General features: G+C 45.6%; 1 protein-coding gene across 1 annotated transcript in view; it reads left to right on the plus strand.

Annotated features, from left to right (window-relative positions):
- The first annotated feature begins 14,410 nt into the window (after positions 1-14,410).
- Positions 14,411-17,550, plus strand: part of COL7A1 (collagen type VII alpha 1 chain) — a 58,379-nt gene continuing 55,239 nt past the window's right edge. Inside the window, exons 1-4 of the mRNA XM_069095788.1 lie at positions 14,411-14,726; positions 15,555-15,637; positions 16,330-16,510; positions 16,712-16,946. Of these exons, the coding sequence (XP_068951889.1) occupies positions 14,713-14,726; positions 15,555-15,637; positions 16,330-16,510; positions 16,712-16,946 (513 nt within the window). The 5' untranslated portion in view covers positions 14,411-14,712. The remainder of the gene's footprint in view (positions 14,727-15,554; positions 15,638-16,329; positions 16,511-16,711; positions 16,947-17,550) is intronic.

The raw sequence follows: 17,550 nt of genomic DNA on the forward strand, positions 1-17,550 counted from the left end.
GTGGTGGAGACCCTGCACTTGCAGGGTCCCTGGTTTCAGTTCCAGGGCTGAGAGGACTGTAGTTTGCAGCCCCCAAGGGATGGCAGGAGGCAAGATCATTTGTGGGATAGCATGGCTGGGGGCCCTAGCCATGGCTTAGGAGTACAGAGAAGAGCCCAACGTTAAGCCCCGGGTTTAAACCTCATAAAAAAAACAGTAAGAAGGACCTGAGGCTTGAGGTATCATTCCCTGTACTTCAGCATTAGAACTTGATTACACTAATAATTTTTTAAAAATAAATTGAAAAAATAGAAAATAAGCCAAGAAGAAATGACCTAACCACAGATAACAACTACTATTCGGGTTGAGAAGACCTGGGTTTATATTCAGAGGAAGAGAGTGGAGCCACTCTTTTTTCAATGAAATGTTTCAAACAATGATGTTTCAAGTGGTCCCAAGCACAAGAAGAACTTAAAGAGCACTTTAAAAATAAAATAAAAGAGATCCAGGGTAAATTAGAAAAAATAAGAGCAATCCAAGAAAATGATGGAAAGTCAACCAATTTGAAATGGATAATAAAAGCTTAAGGAAGAAAGTAATTCCTCGAAAACTAGAACTGGATAAAGGGAAGCTAATGATATTCTAAGACATCAAGAAATAATAAAACAAAATCAAAAGAATGAAAAAATAGAAGAGAATGTGAAACATCAGAAAAACAATTGATCTGGAGAACAGATTGAGGAGAAATAATATAAGAATAGTCAGACTACCTGAAAATTATGATTAAAAAAAGAATCTTCATACAATATTACAAGAAATTATCAAGAAAATTGCCCTGAAGTTCTAGAACAAGAAGGCAAAGTAGAAATAGAAAACAAAAATCCACCGATCACCAGGAAGAAAGTGAACTCAGGAGGGAAACCTACAGGAATGTCATAGCCAAATTTCAAAGCTCCTAGATTAAGAGAAAATATTGGAAGCAAGAAGAAAAAAAATGTAAATATCGTGGAGCTACAGTAAGAATTACACAACACCTAGTAGCTACTACATTGAAGGACCATAGGTCTTGGAATACTATATTTCATAGAGCTAAAGAGCTGAGGCTATGACCAAGGGTAATTTATCCAACAAAGTCAAGTATAATCCTGAATGAAAATAAAAAGGATTTTCAATGAACTGAAAGACTTTCAGGTATTTGTGACAAAAGCAGCAGAACTTATGGGAAAATTTGACATATAATATCCGGGAGAAATATAAGGTAAACATTAAAGACCAATTATACAGAACTCAAGGTCAAATTGTTTACTTCTTATATATGAAAATATTATCAGTGCTTTTATTACTGTCATTATTTGGGTAATTTGTAAGAAAGATTTGAGCTGAGGTGAGTAGATGGAGGTGCTTCTAAAAAATAAAACTGTAGGGAGAGATAAAAAAGAGTAATTATCTCATACAAATGAGGCATAAAAAGAAAAATTGATATAGAAGTAGCAGGGAAAGCGGGTAGTGCTGGAACTATACTCTCATTGGGAGTGGGTTAAAGAAGGAACAACATATATATCTATATCTGTATCTCTAGAATGGTATAAAAGTCTTCTAAATTCAGAAAGAAATAAGAGGGCAGAGGGAGAGGATAATGGAGGGACTCTTAGAGAGGTGAGTAGGTTAAGGAATAGGAGGGCAAGGTAACTGGTAAAAGTAAAGCAGAAGAATGAGGAGGAATAGGATAAATAGGGTGAGGATAGTGGGGAATAATAGGAAGGAGGAAAATAGACATTAAGTAATTGTAGTTTGGAATGTGAATGAATGAATTTACCCATAAAATGGAAACTGATAGCAGATTAAAAATTTGAATTCAACAATATGTTGCTTTCAGGAAATGCTATCAAAATGAGAGATAGACACAAAGATAAAATAAAGGGCAAGAGTAGAATTTATTATGTAAAAAAAGCTGGGGTAGTAATCATGATCTCAAAATTAAAGCTAAAATAAATTTAATCAAAAGAAAAATGGGGAAACTACACTATGTGTCAGCAATATTTTTCAATATTGTTTTAGATCATTTAAAATAACTAGATAATATATAATAACTGAGAGTATACTTGCAAAAACAGACACAGGAACTATGTGAACATAAGAATAAAACATTTTTATACAAATAAAGTCAGTTCTAAATAATTGAAGTAATATTAATTAAATATTAAATAAAAGTTCATGGGTAGGTAAATCCCAAATTTAAAAACGACGATTTTACCTAATTTATTTATTTAATGTCATCTCAATTAAATTACTAAAAACCTATCTTGCTGAGTTAGAAAAAACAATAACAATTCATTTAGAACAAGAAAAGGTGAGGAGTTTCAAGGAAACCAAGGGAAAAAGATGTAAAGGAAGCAGATTCAGTATTATCAGACCTTAAACTCTATTATAAGGTGAGAGCATTGTTGAAGTGTAAAAAGGACAATTCTGATTAAATTAAAATTTTCTTGTATAAATAAAACCTATGCAGCCAAGAATAGAAAGAATGCAGAAAGTTGGGAAAAACTTTCATAGACGGTCTCTCAGATAGGATATGATTAGGTTGTAATATTGCTGTGGTGGAGGAAATGATGACTTGGTTGATTTAGAAAAACATTGAGAGACCTGGACTTGTGAAAGAAGATGCTGTCCACTTTCAGAGAAACAGATGACAAGTGGAAATAAGCATAGTATGGTCTTAGATATATGTGTATGAGTGTGGATATATATATATATGGGTGTATGTGTATGTTTATAGATATCTATGCATGTGTATGTACATATACATACACATGCATACATAAATAAAAATATATCCTTGATTAATTGTAGCCTTCTTTAGGGTGGGAGGAGGGGAAAATAAAATAAAAAATGCACAGCAGAGAACAAAAGAAAACCCATAAGGAAGCAAAGAAAAGCTGGGCAGCTTTGAAAACAACGTGTAGTATTTATTATATAGGCTTTCTTGAAATGGAAACTTACTGTTTTGTATTGAATCCTGTCTTATATTCTGCTGTGGACATAGCAATGTTTCTTTTTCTTGTTTTCTGCTTAAGTTTAAAATAAAAAAATTTAACCCCCCCAAAAAACCCCAACAGATGAACAACCCCCACATCATCTAGTTGTTGTTACTTTAGTTCAGCTTCCTAGTTGGTTTCCTGATCTCAAGTCTCTCCTCACTCTTGTCCATCCTACACACTGCTGCCAAATTTATTTTCCTTAAGTCCAGATCTGGCCACGTGACTCTCCTGTTCAACTGTTTCTAATAGCTTCTGATTTCCTCTAGGATAAAATATAAACTTCTTTGTTTAGCTTTTAAAGCTTTACACAGCCAGGCCCCAGACTCTCTTTCCAGCCTCATTGGCCTTTACTTCCCATTTGGCACTTGGAAATCCAGCCAAACTGGCCTTCTTTCTGTTCCCAGCACAGACTGTCTTGTCTTCTGGCCTTTGTACTGGCCATCCCCTGTGCCTGAAATGCACTCTCCCCCTCATGGGCATCCTCTCTTCCTTTAAGGTGCAGCTTGTGGACCATCTTCTGCATGAAGCCTTTTCTGATATCCCTCCTTCCCAGTGACTTGTCTTTAACTATTTTAGACATGCTTTTATGTATTAATAGTTTTCCTTGTTAGAATGTATGCTTACTGCAAATAGTTTACTCTTTTTACTTTTGTCTTCAAGGCACAGGAAATATTTAAATTGATTTTTTGGGTTTTTTTTTTGGGGGGGGAGGAGGCAGTAGGGGTTAAGTGACTTGCCCAGAGTAACACAGCTAGTCAGTGAATGAGGCTGGATTTGAACTTAAGTCCTCCTGACCCCAGGGACTGGTGCTTATCCAGTGGGCCACCCACCTGCTCCGATGGATTGATTTTAGACAGCTCTCCATGTTAGGAATTGTTCCTTGTAATGAGTCAAAATCTGACTCTGTAAGTTCTACCTGTCTTATTCTCTTGTTGTTCTGGGGCCAGAACAAATCTCTTTCAGATGACACCTCTTCCAAAACTTAAATGAAATGTTTTAAGTGCATATTGTGCTCTAGGCACTCCTCTCACCAAGTCCTCACTTCTGCAGGCTGAGCACTCCAGTTCTTGCAACAAGCCCTTCTATGATGTGTACTACTAGGGATGCTGTTGACGGTCCGTCTGCTTTACTCTCTGATTGTCTTCTCGTCAGCTCCCTTGGCCTCTGTTCTTCACCTCTTCCGCATCTCCCTTATGGCCTCTATTCCTGTAGCTGTCCAAATCAAAATACCCTCCCTGGTCACCCCTCCACCTCTTGTGTGGTCTCCCCTTCTTAGAAAGTATGCTCCTTGAGGGCAGGCACTGTCTTCGCATTTCTATTTGCGTCCCTATTGCTAAGCACGCTTTTGGGGAGGCTTTGATTACAGGCGCAGTGATGGACTCGTGTAAGGACCAGCCTGCCTCAGGATAGAGGACCTTATCCCTAGAGGATTGGTCCCTGAGTAATGAGAATTTTCTTTGTCTGTAGCAGCCCATAAAGAATAAGCTTCTGCACTGGCAAAAGTATACAGGGATTCTTAAAGTATAAATGCTTCCCCTCAGGGCAGACTTAGTGGTGAACAGTGGGAAGGGAAAGATGGGCTGCAGGGCGTTTTCTCCCAAAGTGGAAAGTTTCCTAGTCTATCTGAGCCCTGCTGTTTGGTTTTAGAATCTGCCTTCCTACTAGTGGAGGGGGTGGAATCTCACCAGAGCTCAGCAGGAGCCTTTCATCTCTTTAAGCCAGGCCCTGGATGTGGCTGGAACAGATGTTCCACCTCAGCACTGGGACTTGAGGTGGGGGTGGGGGTAGCAGGGTGGGGAATGACTGGCTGGCTGGGCAGGACCAGAGGGATATTGGGAGGGAATTGGGATTGAGGAGCAGTCTCAGACCTGTCAGGGGGGTTGGGGGAAATATACATGGGAGGGAGGGGATATCCTTTGTGCTGGAACCAGGTGGAAGTACTCTTCCTAAAGGACAAACATAGAGGGAAGTGGCTGTGGGATCCCTTGGCTCCTGGGCAGGGGGCAGGCTGCAGGAAGGTGGGGGGGGGGTGGGGAATAGGGTCTGAGGTTTCTATGTTTACTTAAGAGCTCTGCAACACTAAATGAAGCCATGATTCCGTGCAGATTGTTGCATGAGATTTTGTGCAGGAATCAAAATGAGTTATATTCAGAATGAGGCTTAGCCTTTTGGCAAGAAGTGGCCCTGGGCATGGGATGGGCATTGTCTTGATGCTCAGTTTATGGGTTTGGGGCTGCAGGGAGTGAGCCCCTCCTGTGGGCAGCTTTGGTCTCTGGATTTGTATCCCTTGAACATCAGACCTTGCTATCCAAAGCCTTGAAGTCCCTGAGGTCTAGCTCCCCAAGCTGGTGGGCTTTCTGTCAGCTCTGCTTCTGAGCTCTGGGAAGAACCCCAGGGAAGCTCTTCCTACAGGTCTGGCCCTGGGAGCAGTCTCCAATTTACATTTGGGCTTCTGAGTGTGGAGAGGAGAAGAGATTGCAGAGAAGAATTGATTTCAATAGGGGGTAAAAGAGATACATTTTCCTCTCCCTCCTCTCCAGTTTCATCTGAATCCTATAGCCCGAAGCTGTGTTTTTCCACTTGGTTTCCAAGTATCGTCTGGACAAGGGGAATCAAAAAAAGTCCATCTCCTGTGAGAGCAAATGAAGCTGAGTCACAGCAGCCAGAAACAGCCTGGTGAGCTCAGCAGGGCCTGGGCAGGGCTGGGGTTCTGAGCCCCTCTCCCCTCAGGGTTCATGTCTGAACATCCTGCGTGTAGGAGGCATGTTAGGAGCTGTGCAGCCTGTCACGTCATCCCCTGAACTTGAAGCTGTCAGGCTTCGGGGCTGGGGCCCTTCATTACTTTAACTTTTTAAATCCCTCTGGAACCAGTAAGCGGAGGCTTGGGTGGCAGAGGCTTCCTGTCCTGTCCAATGGAAGAGGCGTGGGCATAGGGGCAGTGCTAGCCTCTTATCTAAGTCCAAGCCTAGAGAGGCACTTTGGCTGATGTTTGTTTTCTCATGTAGGGCCAAGGATAGACCAGAGGGAAGAGGATACTCTTTGAGTGTCTTCTCTCTGGTGCTTTCTCCCATTCCCCTTGAAGCCTGCTAACCACGATCCTCTCTTTTGCCTTTTCTTCCTGTTTCTTACTGCTAGGTTTCTGTCAGGTGTCAGGTAGCCTAGTGTAGTGAAATGGGAAGTGGATTTGGGGTCAGGAGACCTAGATTCAAATCTCAGCTCTGCTACTTAAATTTAAGACTGTGTGACTTTGGGCAAGTAAATTTTTCCCATCAAGCCCAAAGTTTCCTCATCTGCTAAAATGAGAGCTTTAGATTAGACCTCTTTCATCTCTAAATCCTACCATCGTTGTGCTGTTGCTGGCTGACCTGAGCCTTACTCCCAGATTTTTCCCCTCATGTCCTAAAACTTGTGAACTTCAGTAAGGTGGATTCTCTGTGCTTTCCTTCTCCTGTTGGGGCCCCTTTTCTTTGCTCCAGAGTAATCCCATGCTACCTGTCCAATGTATTCATATACCAAAATATTAATATTCTTCCTTCTCCAGAAAACCTACCTAGATACCCTTTCCAAGTATAGGTGGTAGAGTTTTAGTCTGATAAATCCCCATTTTGAGACATGGAAAAGAGTGGTTGACCTATCACCTTGAGTCCCTTCTTTCTTCCTCTTGTGTGAGTATCACTCTGGAATGGGGTTAAAGCATGCCTCTTTTGATTACTCATGGTTTGGGGGACAGAAACCCCTTGGACATCTTCCCCTGTCTTTGAGAAACTCTTAGCATGGTTGGGAAGATACCACACAAACCCAGAACACAATAGATAATTGTGTTGGACCCATGGATTCTGAGTTGGAGAAGCTTTGTAGCTAAGTTAATTAGTGGCTTAGTCTTAGAAGACTTCCAGCCAGAGATGGGACCTCAGTGGGGCTTTGGAAGATGTGTGGGAGTTGAATGTTCAGAAGGGAGAACACCCTAAGTGGAGAGAGACAATGGCATGAAGAAATAAGGCATCTTATTCTACTTTAGATTATCTCTAATTGGGGTGGCTAGGTGGCACAGTGAATAGAGCACTGGCCCTGGAGTCAGGAGGACCTGAGTTCAACTCCACCTCAGACACTTAATACTTACTAGCTGTGTGACCTTGGGCAAGTCACTTAACCCCAATTGCCCTGCCCTCCCCTCTCCAAAAAAAAAAAAAGGCAAAAAAAGAATATCTCTAATTGTTAGGAGATTTTCCTTGTAAATAGAAAGATGTCTCTTTGAAACTTCCCCTCACTGGATCTAGGTCTGCCCTCTGAAACCAATAACAAACCTATTTAGCACGCAAAGACACCAAGGAGACCAGCAGACCTGGAGTGGAATATCTCTGTTAGGAAGTCATGGGAGGAAAAGTCTATAAAAGTTGAGTCATAGAATCCCGGAGCTGGAAGGAACCTCACAGTAGGTCTAGACGGACCCATTCTGGAAGCTGGTTTACTCCCTTTGCAACATCCTGGACCAGTGGTCTTTCAAGCTCAGCTTGGACCTTCTAGTAATGAACTCACTACTTCCCAAGGCAGCTCCATTCTGCTTTTGGACTACCGATGGTTAGGAAGCTATTATTTGGGTAAATCTGCCTCTTTCAATCTTCTCATTATTCTGAGTTTTTTCTTTTGATGCCAGATAGAACAAGCCTAATGCTTCTTCCGCATGAGAACCCTTAAATCCTTGAAGACCAACATGTTTTCCTCATTACCTCAAGTCTTTTCAGTCTAACCACCACCACTTCATTCAGCTTTTACTCATATGACATTGCTTGCACACCCCTCCTCATCCAGGTGACTCTCCAAGCACACTCCAATTGTCAGTGCCCATGCTAAAATGGTGTTCTCAGCTCTGGACACAGTATTCCAGAGATAGTCTCACTGGGGCAGAGAATAGCCCGGCTCTTGAACCTTGAAGCCTAAGAGCACATAAGAATTTTTGGCTGCCACATCACAAAGTTGACTCATCGATGGGCTTTTTGTTCATTAACTCCATGCTCCAGGCCATTTCCACATTAACTGCCCTCTAGCCAGGTTTTAAAAAAACAACTGTTTTTCAATTAACATAAATTTATTTTCTCTCCCTTTCACCTCCTCCCTCCCATTAAAAAACAAAAACAAAAAAAACCCTTGTAATAAATATACATAGTGAAATAGAAGAGATTGACACATTGACCACATCCAAAAAAATATTAATCAGGTCTTCATCTAGTAATTGGTTTTTTTCTAACCACAGTGTGATAACTTTAAAGCTTTCCCCTTAACTTTAAAATTATTCCTACTAAATTTAATTTATTTTAAATTCACTCCATCATTTCAATTTGTTGGTCTTTTTGGAGCCTGGATCTATCATCCAGCATATGCTTATGAAATGTACTGGCATAGCTAGAACTATGTTTTCAACCAAATCAATGATAATAACATCAAAGGGAACAGGGCCAAGAACTGAACCCTGTGATATATTACTAGAGATCACCCTCCATGATGACTTGGTAAATTGATGAATATTTTGGCTAATTAATTAATGAATATTTTGACACTTATAAATCTATCTAACTTTACTATTTTTCAACCCACTTCTCTCCATTCTGTGATAAAAGTACAGTGATGTCTTATGTCCTCTTGAAATCCAGCTATCTTGTGTTTATAACATTCCCCTCATTTAGTAATCTATTAATCTTGTCAAGAAAGGAGATAAAGTTAATCTGGCATGATTTATTCTTAGTGAGCCTATGCTGGGTCCCAGTAATCACTGCTTTCTTTTGTAAGTGCTGAACAATCATTTGTCAAATTCATAGAGGATTTGAAGATTGACTGGAGCTGGATTCCTGCTTCACATGCAGCATACCTCTTTGAGTCAGGACAGCATTTACCTGTCCCCAGTCCTGTGGCATCTTTATGTTGCTTATATGCTTGTATTTGTATCCCTACTTCTTAGCCTGACACATGGTAAACATGTCATGAATTCTCCTTACCCATCTTGTCTGTTTTCAAAGGTCCTGGATAGATCTCTGTAGAATGTAATTCATTTGGACCTGCTTTAACTTAGAGCAGGCAGCTCTTTGCTCTCTTCTCATCTCACTGGATTTCAACTCTCATTTCACTATTTTGTTCCTGTCCTTCCTAAGTCTGAATATGGTGCTCCCTAGTGGCAGGGGGGTGGGGAAAGAGGGAGATACCAAATAATAATTGTACAGCTAGTTCTGCTTTCTCTTTCTTGTTCATTATCATCAACCCAGCTACTTCTGAGCAATAGCGCTATCCTTTACGAGCCTTCCTCTTGTACCCAATATCATTGCTCATCTCTCTAAGCCCAGGGTTCCAGGAGCAGAGTTCAAGATGGCCAGAGTGCGAGTGCCATGGTCTGGGAATGACCGGGAAGTAACCAATGAGTGGTTGGTCATTCAGCTTTTGCTTAGAAACCTCTGGAGCTCACTACCTCCAAAGGCAGCTTATTAGAAGTTTTCCCTTACAACAAGTAGAAATACATAAGGAACGAGAAGGTTCCTTGAACCTCCCTTCTTTCTTCACCTTCCTCATGTCACCTTCCCCTCACACTGGTCCTAGGTCTGCTCTCTGGAGCCAAGAACAAGCCTCTTCCATATAGGAACTCTTCAAATATTTTAAACCATTGACCATAGTATATTCATGACAGCAATTACTATTATCATTTTCTATATTATGTTCCTTTTCAAAGAAAGTGCCTAAGAGGACTCAATCCAAGGATTACAGGTCTAGGAAGCCTTAGTGTTGCTTCAGGAGTGGAGCCTGTTTTAAAGTTCCCAAACCTCTGCTGGGTATGGGATGTCCCTGGACTCTCTTGTCTTCCTCCAATGCTTTGAGTTTTGGGCAGTGAGAGACTCGCAGAAACACCTCTGGGGCTACTGGAAGAAGCTGCCTCTTCTGTCCCTACAATTCCCCAGAACATCTGCTCCTTGAACTTGGTGCCAGAGTGGTTTGGGGGGAGGGGGAAGCACTTCCCTTCAGGCTCCATGGATGACTTGGGCCACAGGGGGTGCCAGATGTCTCAGCCTCTGAGGTCAAGCTCCCAGGACCTCTGCAGAGCACAGCCCTGGGCCACTGACGCACTGAGACTTTGGGTTGGCATCAGAATGCTCAGTGTCAGGGTTGGGGAACAGCTGGCAGCCAGGACTCCGGGTAGCACAAGCATCTATGGGCCTAGTTTGGATGGTGGTATAAGACTGGAGAGCAGGGTAGGTCTGGGGATATTTAGTTTGGACAAGAGGTGACATGGAGGACAAGACTGTGGTCTTCAAGTATTTGAAGGGCTGCTGTGTGAGAGAGGGCTTCATTTGTTCAGGCTCACTTAGGAGAGGCAGATTTCAGCACTATAGGAAGAAAAGCTTCCCCACAAGCAGAGCGGCTCTGAAGTGGAATGGCATGCCTTGGGAACCAGTCTTCTACTGGATGCTGAGTGATCCCTTGTCAGGGATACTCTAGATTCTGGCCTGCTCAGGTTCTGTTTGTGAGGTGCTGTGATTCTGTTGTGGGGTTCTGAACTTGGACTTAGCTCTGGCCCTCTTAAGCAGCCAGGAATTTGAGTATTTGTAGGGACTCGACAATCACGTCCTTAGTATGACCTTATATGTGCCTATCCCCTTTCCTTTCCATATATTGCTTTGGCACTGTAAGAGAAAAGGAAGCTGGGGGAGGGGAAGGAGCTGGTGGCCAATTCAACAGAAGCAGCTCCACTCCCACCTCCCCCCACCATATGTCTGACATCACCATCTTTACCCGACCCTTGGGCAGGAGGAGGAAGAAGTAGGGATTGCTGCCCCCCCCCCCCTGCCCTGCCCCTTTCCTTGGGTCTGGGTACTCTAACACCCTCCTTCTCAGACCAAAGCCCCCATACCTGGCTCTGTGCCACTGTCCCCCCACCCTTTTCCCTGAAGTTATGTATGGCTCTAGAAGGTATGGGCTTGAGGCCCAGGCATAGGGAGGCACAGGGCAGGTGATGGCAGGTGGGGAGCAGCCATCTCCAGGTGGCAGCCAGGCAGGTACTGACTCGCCTCTGAGGGCTCCCTGGCAGTGAAGGCTCCAGTGGCTTCCCCAGCCCAACCTTTGTCCCCCAGAAACTGGATTGTGGGGGAGCTGGGGCCAGCTTCCCAACAACTTCCCCCCTCCCCCAGCAGGCTTGGAGTGGGCCTTTTGCCAGACAGAAGCAGCTTCCCTTGGCACAAGAATCCCACCACTCCTTCCCCTAGTCTGGGAGGGGCAGTATTGTGTAGTGGAAAATGTGTAGGAATTTGGAGTCAGAGGAGCTGGGTTTGAATCTGGCCCTGCTCCCTAGAACCTATGTAACCCAAGACTAGATAGAACCAGTAGTATTGGGCAAGTGATTCAATGCACTAGCAGTGGAGGAGGCATAGATTTGGGGGGTTCAAGCCTGGGTGACTGGGAGGATGACTGGCCCCATGGATGGGTTTCCTGAAGTAGGGGTGTATGGGAAATAAGCTGGTTCAGTAAAGCTGGCAGAACACCCAGAAGAGACCCAGCAGGCAATTGGAGAAGTCTTGACTGAAGCTTGGGGAGACATCAAAGACTGGAGAGAATCTGAATGTCCTGGGACCAGAGCTATAGATAGGAAAAGTGAGATAGACAATGTGGTGGAAAGAGCCTGGGGGCTCCGAAACAAGAGACCTGGACCCTAGACCCAGCTCTGCTCTTAATAATAATAATAACACAAGGGGGTGGCTAGGTGGCTCAGTGAGTAAAGCGCCCACCCCAGAGTCAGGAGGACCCAAGTTTGGTTCCGGCCTCAGACACTTAACACAATCAGACACTTAACACTTAATCACACAAAAATACTAGCCATGTAACCTTGGGCAAGTTACTTAACCCCAACTGCCCTCCAAAAGGCAAAAATAATAATAACAATAATAACACAAACATGTAATATATGTGTATAATTACTCTATGTACATCATACATATTACATACATAATATAATTAAAATATAATGCTTTTAAAGTTTTGCAGAGTGCTTTATATGCATCCTTTTCTTTAATCCTCATGATAGCTCTGTGAGGTAGTGTTATTATTATTCCCATTTTACAGAAAAGGAAACCAAGGCACAGAGAATAAGTGACAGTCCAATGTCAGATAGCTAGTAAAAGTGTGAAGTAGGATTTTGACCCAGGCTGCTGGCTGAATGACCTTGGGCAAGCTCTCCATCTCAGTTTTTCCTTTTATAAAAGGAAAGGGTTTAGATTGGATGACCTTTCGCTTCCTGTTCCAGCTCTGATACTGTTATCCAGATTCTAAGTTCCCTCCCATCTCTGACAATCTATGTGCTATTTTCCAAGGGTCCTTCCAGTTCTGATATCTATGAAATAAGGGGGAATAAGAAGAGGTGAAATTCTGAAAAGTCTCTTCTGTGTAGAGACATGGAAGGATACAGAGATGAGACTATTGCTGACCTGGAGATTGGGACTAACTTGATTTGAATCAGGCCTTTATAAGGGTAGCCTGGGGCTCCCTGCACTGAAGTCCCTCCATATGTGTCCCCCACCCCCATGGGCTGCTTCGGGGTAGATTCCTTTGTAGTGAGCTGTCCCTGTGGGTGGTCCATCCCCTTTACATCTGGGAAGGGTGATTCCCTCACACACCCCTCCTCTAGAGGCACAGCTGGATGGCATCCCCTGTCTGGAAAGAACTGAGGGGGACCATGGGATGGGGACTGGGACACACATGTATGATATTATATGTGGGCATGTGTACACTCATGTATGCAGTCTTATTCATGCAGTTCTCTCACATGAGAAACTGGCTCCTGAGAGCCCTCTTCCACGGGGGCCTGCATACCAGGATTCCTGGCCCAATTCTGCCACTCTCTCCATCTGAGGATGGGCAGACAGCCATAGGTCTGTCAGGGAAGGGTGGGTCTGCAGGATTGCCAGGTGTCCAGGGTGGTTTCTAGACTCTCCCCCCAAACCTCATCAATGCCAACTCCTAAGATGAGTCAGAGCCTCAGTCTTCACTATTAGAGAATGGATGTAGACTTTCTCACTGGACTGAAGCTCTAGCTAGGAATCCTCCCTCCTCCCTCTCCCCCAAAGTTTACCCCCCCCTTCCTGTGTCTGAGAAGCGAAAAGGTTCCCTGCCTTTAGGCCTTGTCTGCGGTTGTTTCTTTGTGACTAGGGGGAGGAGGGCACTGGATGTGAGTCACCTCCAGCTGTAGCCTCCCTCCCTCCTCCAACCATCCCACAAGATCCAACAGCCCTGCTGTCTTTGGGACCCTTACCTGCCACCCAGTCCATCTGCCAGGGAACAACTGCAACCAAGATTCCCTTCCCATGCCCTTCGTAAGATCACAGAGCAAAAGGGACCTTAGAGGCCATCTTGTCCAGCCTCCTCATTTACAGAGGAGGCATCTAGGCCCAGAGAAGTTAAGAGTAAGCAAAAAGCTGGGCTTTGAACTCAGATCGTTGGAACCCAAATCTGACACTCTCCATTGGGCCATGTTGGCACTGCATAGTTCCAACTATTTACTCTTCACATATGTCCTGTCATAATAGTAACCATGTTAGCAGCACTGCCTGACATGCCTACCAAGTGAAATTCCCATTATACAGATGGGAAAACTGATGATCGATCGAGTGAAGCAGCCTAGTGTCACATAGCTAATAAGTGTTGGAGCCATTACTGGAACCCAGCTCTCCTGGTCCCAAGCAAGCCTCTTAATGAGCTGGACTGAAAAGGAGATAGGAGCAGGTCTAGTTTTCTCTTTTAGTCAATTCATAGTCAGGGACTCTGAGGTTAGTTTCTAGGGGGGCAGGGTATTGCCTAATCAGTGTCAGATATCTCGTAGGTTTCGCTTGTGTTGGAGGTGAGGGAGAGAATGTGTACGATCTCGGAGGAGGGAGAGGTCCCTGAACTGGGGGAGGGTTAGGGGGTGAGAAGAAAATCAGGGAAACTTCTTGGAGATGGTGGGATTTGAACTGGACTTGGAATGCTTGAACAGGACTTTAATATCTGTGAGGGGAGGGATCCTAGAGTGTGGAAGATACTAAATTTAGTCTATCTTAGGCTGATTTAGACTAACCCCCTCATTTTGCAGAGAAGGAAACTGTTTTTCCAGGGGTGAGACATGCTTCTCCTAAGAGCACTCAGGTAATAAATTGCGGAGCTAGGATTCGAACCTAGGCCCTGACACTCCCCACCCCCGCCCGTCCGCCTCAGTGCAGGTCTCTTTCCGTTCCACGGATGGAGTCTGCGGCAGGGAGAGTTTGCGCGCAGGTAGGGTGCCGGGTTCCCGATCTTGATTTCTAGCTTCGCAGTAGCAAGTTTCTGACCCAGTCCGTGGGGGCGGGACAGGGGGAGAGGGGGCGTGGTTGGGGGGCGTGATGACTGTGGTCTGGGGAGGGGAGCCTCAGGCCCCAGTTTTCGGGACACTGACAGACCTTCTGCCCCTGCCCAGGCCGGCCCGGGGCGGGAAGGGGTGTGGAGAGGGGGACCCAGCTCCCTCCCCGGGTCGCGGCTAGAACGGGATTTGTCCAAGGAAAGGAGCAGGGCGGTGTTGGGCGGGGGGCCAGCCTGCCTGGGTCCGCCCTGCTCCTCCCCCGCCCCCGCCCCGCGGGATCTCGGGGACTTTTCTCCGCTGGAGAGAGGCGGCAGGGGCAGCCGAAGGACAGAGCTGGCCCTGCTGATCCCTGGACAGATGGACAGCTCCAGGTAACAGCCCAGACTCGGGGGGTGGGTGTGGAGGAGAGAGGGCAACTCAGTTTCCCCCTCTCTACTCTCCAGGCGGCAGTCTGGAATTTGACTGCAGGGTGTTGGGGCTGCTTACCCACCTCACTCCTGTTCCTCCCAAGACCTTCCCCTCCACCGCCACCCCCAGTGATTCTCTAGGAGAAGAACCTTCCAGGGAGAGACCCCGGGAAACCCCAGGGAGAGAGAGACTCAGAGGAGGACCCTGAGAGATGTGCCCACGCATAGTCCTCACTGAGAAATCTCGGAGAGACCTCCCCCTCCTAGAAATCCCCCACTTCCTCAGCCAGCCAGAAACCCCTAGAAGCCTACCTCTATATCCTTACTGTTTCTTCTGCTCCTCCTGGCACCCCGAGCCTCCCAAGTACATCCCGACTCTTCCCAACGTCCTTCCCCCTCAAGAAAACCCCTTAACTTTGTGGTCTGAGATGGGTGGGCGGTTAGGGTCCGGTCCATATCCTTCCTGCCTCTTCCCTATGATTCCAGGTCCTCTGGGGCGTGAATCCCTCTCCGAAACCTTTTGCTAGGGATCTGAGGGGAGGGGTGGTCTGTTCCATTACCTGTCCCACCCCCACCCCCCCTTCCTTTCCACGTCAGACAGAAACCAGATGTGGCAGGGACAGGGGCTACTGAGAAGAGCATCAGAGCTGGAAGCGATCTTAGGGGTTATGTAGTTCAGTCCCCTCGTTTCGTGGAGGCAGAAAGTGGAGGGCAAGACAGGAAGTATTTTTCTTCTGGTGAGGTTCTGTTAGAAAGCACCCTGATCCCTCCGCTCCAATGTTGCCTCCCCAGGATGAAGCCCTGGTTCCTGCTCACTGTCCAGGTCCTAGGAGTCCTGTTGATGCCAGTGAAAGGACAGGGGGAGAGAGGTCGAGGTATGGACAGACCTGAAGACCCTGTTCCTCTGATCTGAGTCCCCAAGCCCCACTAATATCTAAATTCCCCTAAACCTTTATTGAACTTGAGACTTCTCAAACTCTGCCTTCCCGGCAGCCTGGGAGGAGTGAGGGAACCACCCCCAAACATACAGCTCTAGCACAGCCCCAACCCCAGGTCCCTCTTATTCTCTGTTCCATCTTCAGGTCCTGATTTATATATATATGTGGATGAATCTATGTCCTCTCTGGGAGAACCCTTAAATGGGATGGGCTTGGGGCAGAGTGCTGGTACCCCGGGGAGGGAGGGGGGAATGACACCATTGAAGGAGTACCTCCAGGGATCTCCCTACCTAGGACCTGTGTCCCTCGTGTTTTGTTACTCCCCATGTCCTGTGCCTACTGTGATTCATGTCTTTCCAAGTTCTGTGATCTGTATTCCTCCATGTGTCCATTAAGACATGTGTGTCCCCCGTGATCCAGAGCTCCCACTGACCCAAATCCTTCATGTCCTGTGTTCCTGAATCCTGTGTCCTGAGTCCCTTTTTGTTTCTCTGTACTCCTCTATGAACCATGTGTTCCACATCCTCTGCCCCCATTCATCTTCCATGTCCTACCTCTCCACATCCCATGTGTTCTCCCCCACTGATTGATGTCCCCTGAGTCCTATGAGCTTATGTCCCTACCTCTAGTGACCTGTACCAACCTCTATGCTGCTGACATCGTCTTCCTGCTGGATGGATCATCTTCCATTGGTCGAAACAACTTTCGAGAAGTCCGGGCCTTCATGGAGGGGCTGGTGCTTCCCTTCACAGAGGTCACAGGGGCTTCTGGTGTCCGATTCAGTGTGGTGCAGTACAGTGATGACCCACGGTGAGGGCTAGGACCCTCACAGATTCCCCAAAACTCCTAGCATCCCCCAACATCTCCTAGGGCTCCTAAGACTCTCAGACACTTGACACTCTCAGAAACTCCCAGAGACTGCATACCTTGAGACCCCAAATCCATAATGAGCCTTCAGAGACTCAAAGAAGCCTCCCTTCCTCAATGGATCCCTTTCTCTCTGTCTTCAAGGACTGAGTTTGGCTTGGATACCTATGGTTCTGGAAATGATGTGATCCAAGCAGTTCGGGAACTCTCCTACAAGGGAGGAAACACTCGCACTGGGGCTGGATTTCGACATGTTGCAGACCAAATCTTTCTCCCTCGGCTTGCCCGGCCTGGTGTCCCTAAGGTGAGCCCTACTCTAGCCCCCCCCCCCAATTCTTTTTACTTCCAATTTCTGTCTCAGGTCTCTCCACCTCTTAGAGTTCCTCCTATCCTCCCAAACCTGACCTTTTGCTGGCCCCTAACCCATACTTCTTCCCTGTCCATTCATTACAACCTTGTATTTGATACCCATGGTCCTACCCTCAGCCCTTCCCCTTCCCCTACCAACAGAGTCTCATCTCCTGATATGGTTTGACAGTAACTCTTGAACCTGACTGGCACTATCTTGACAATCTGGCTTCTGATCTCATCACTTGATGAAACTACTTTCTCTAAAAGTACCAACAATTCTTTAATTGACTAGTTTAATGGTCTTTTTTCCGAGCCTCATTGGCCTTGCTGTAACATTTGGCACTTGGCCACTCTTTCCTCCTGAATACTCTCTTCCTTCTGGGTCTTTGTGACACTGGTCTCTTGGTTCTCCAACTTCTCCAACTCCTTTGCAGGATCACTATCTGAATCATGCCCCTACCTCTGGTCTATCCCAAGGTTCTGTCCTGGGCCCCCTTGTCTCTCTATACTCTCTCACTTGGAGACCTCATTAGCATCAATAGGATTAGTTATTATCTCTGTGCAGATGATGAATCTATCTATCTATCTATCTATCTATCTATCTATCTATCTATCTATCTATCTATCTATCT

The sequence above is a fragment of the Petaurus breviceps genome, unplaced genomic scaffold (genome assembly GCF_028583685.1).
Source record: "Petaurus breviceps papuanus isolate PSGF00001 unplaced genomic scaffold, PetGlider_PUasm1.0 227, whole genome shotgun sequence".
Classification (NCBI taxonomy): domain Eukaryota; kingdom Metazoa; phylum Chordata; class Mammalia; order Diprotodontia; family Petauridae; genus Petaurus; species Petaurus breviceps.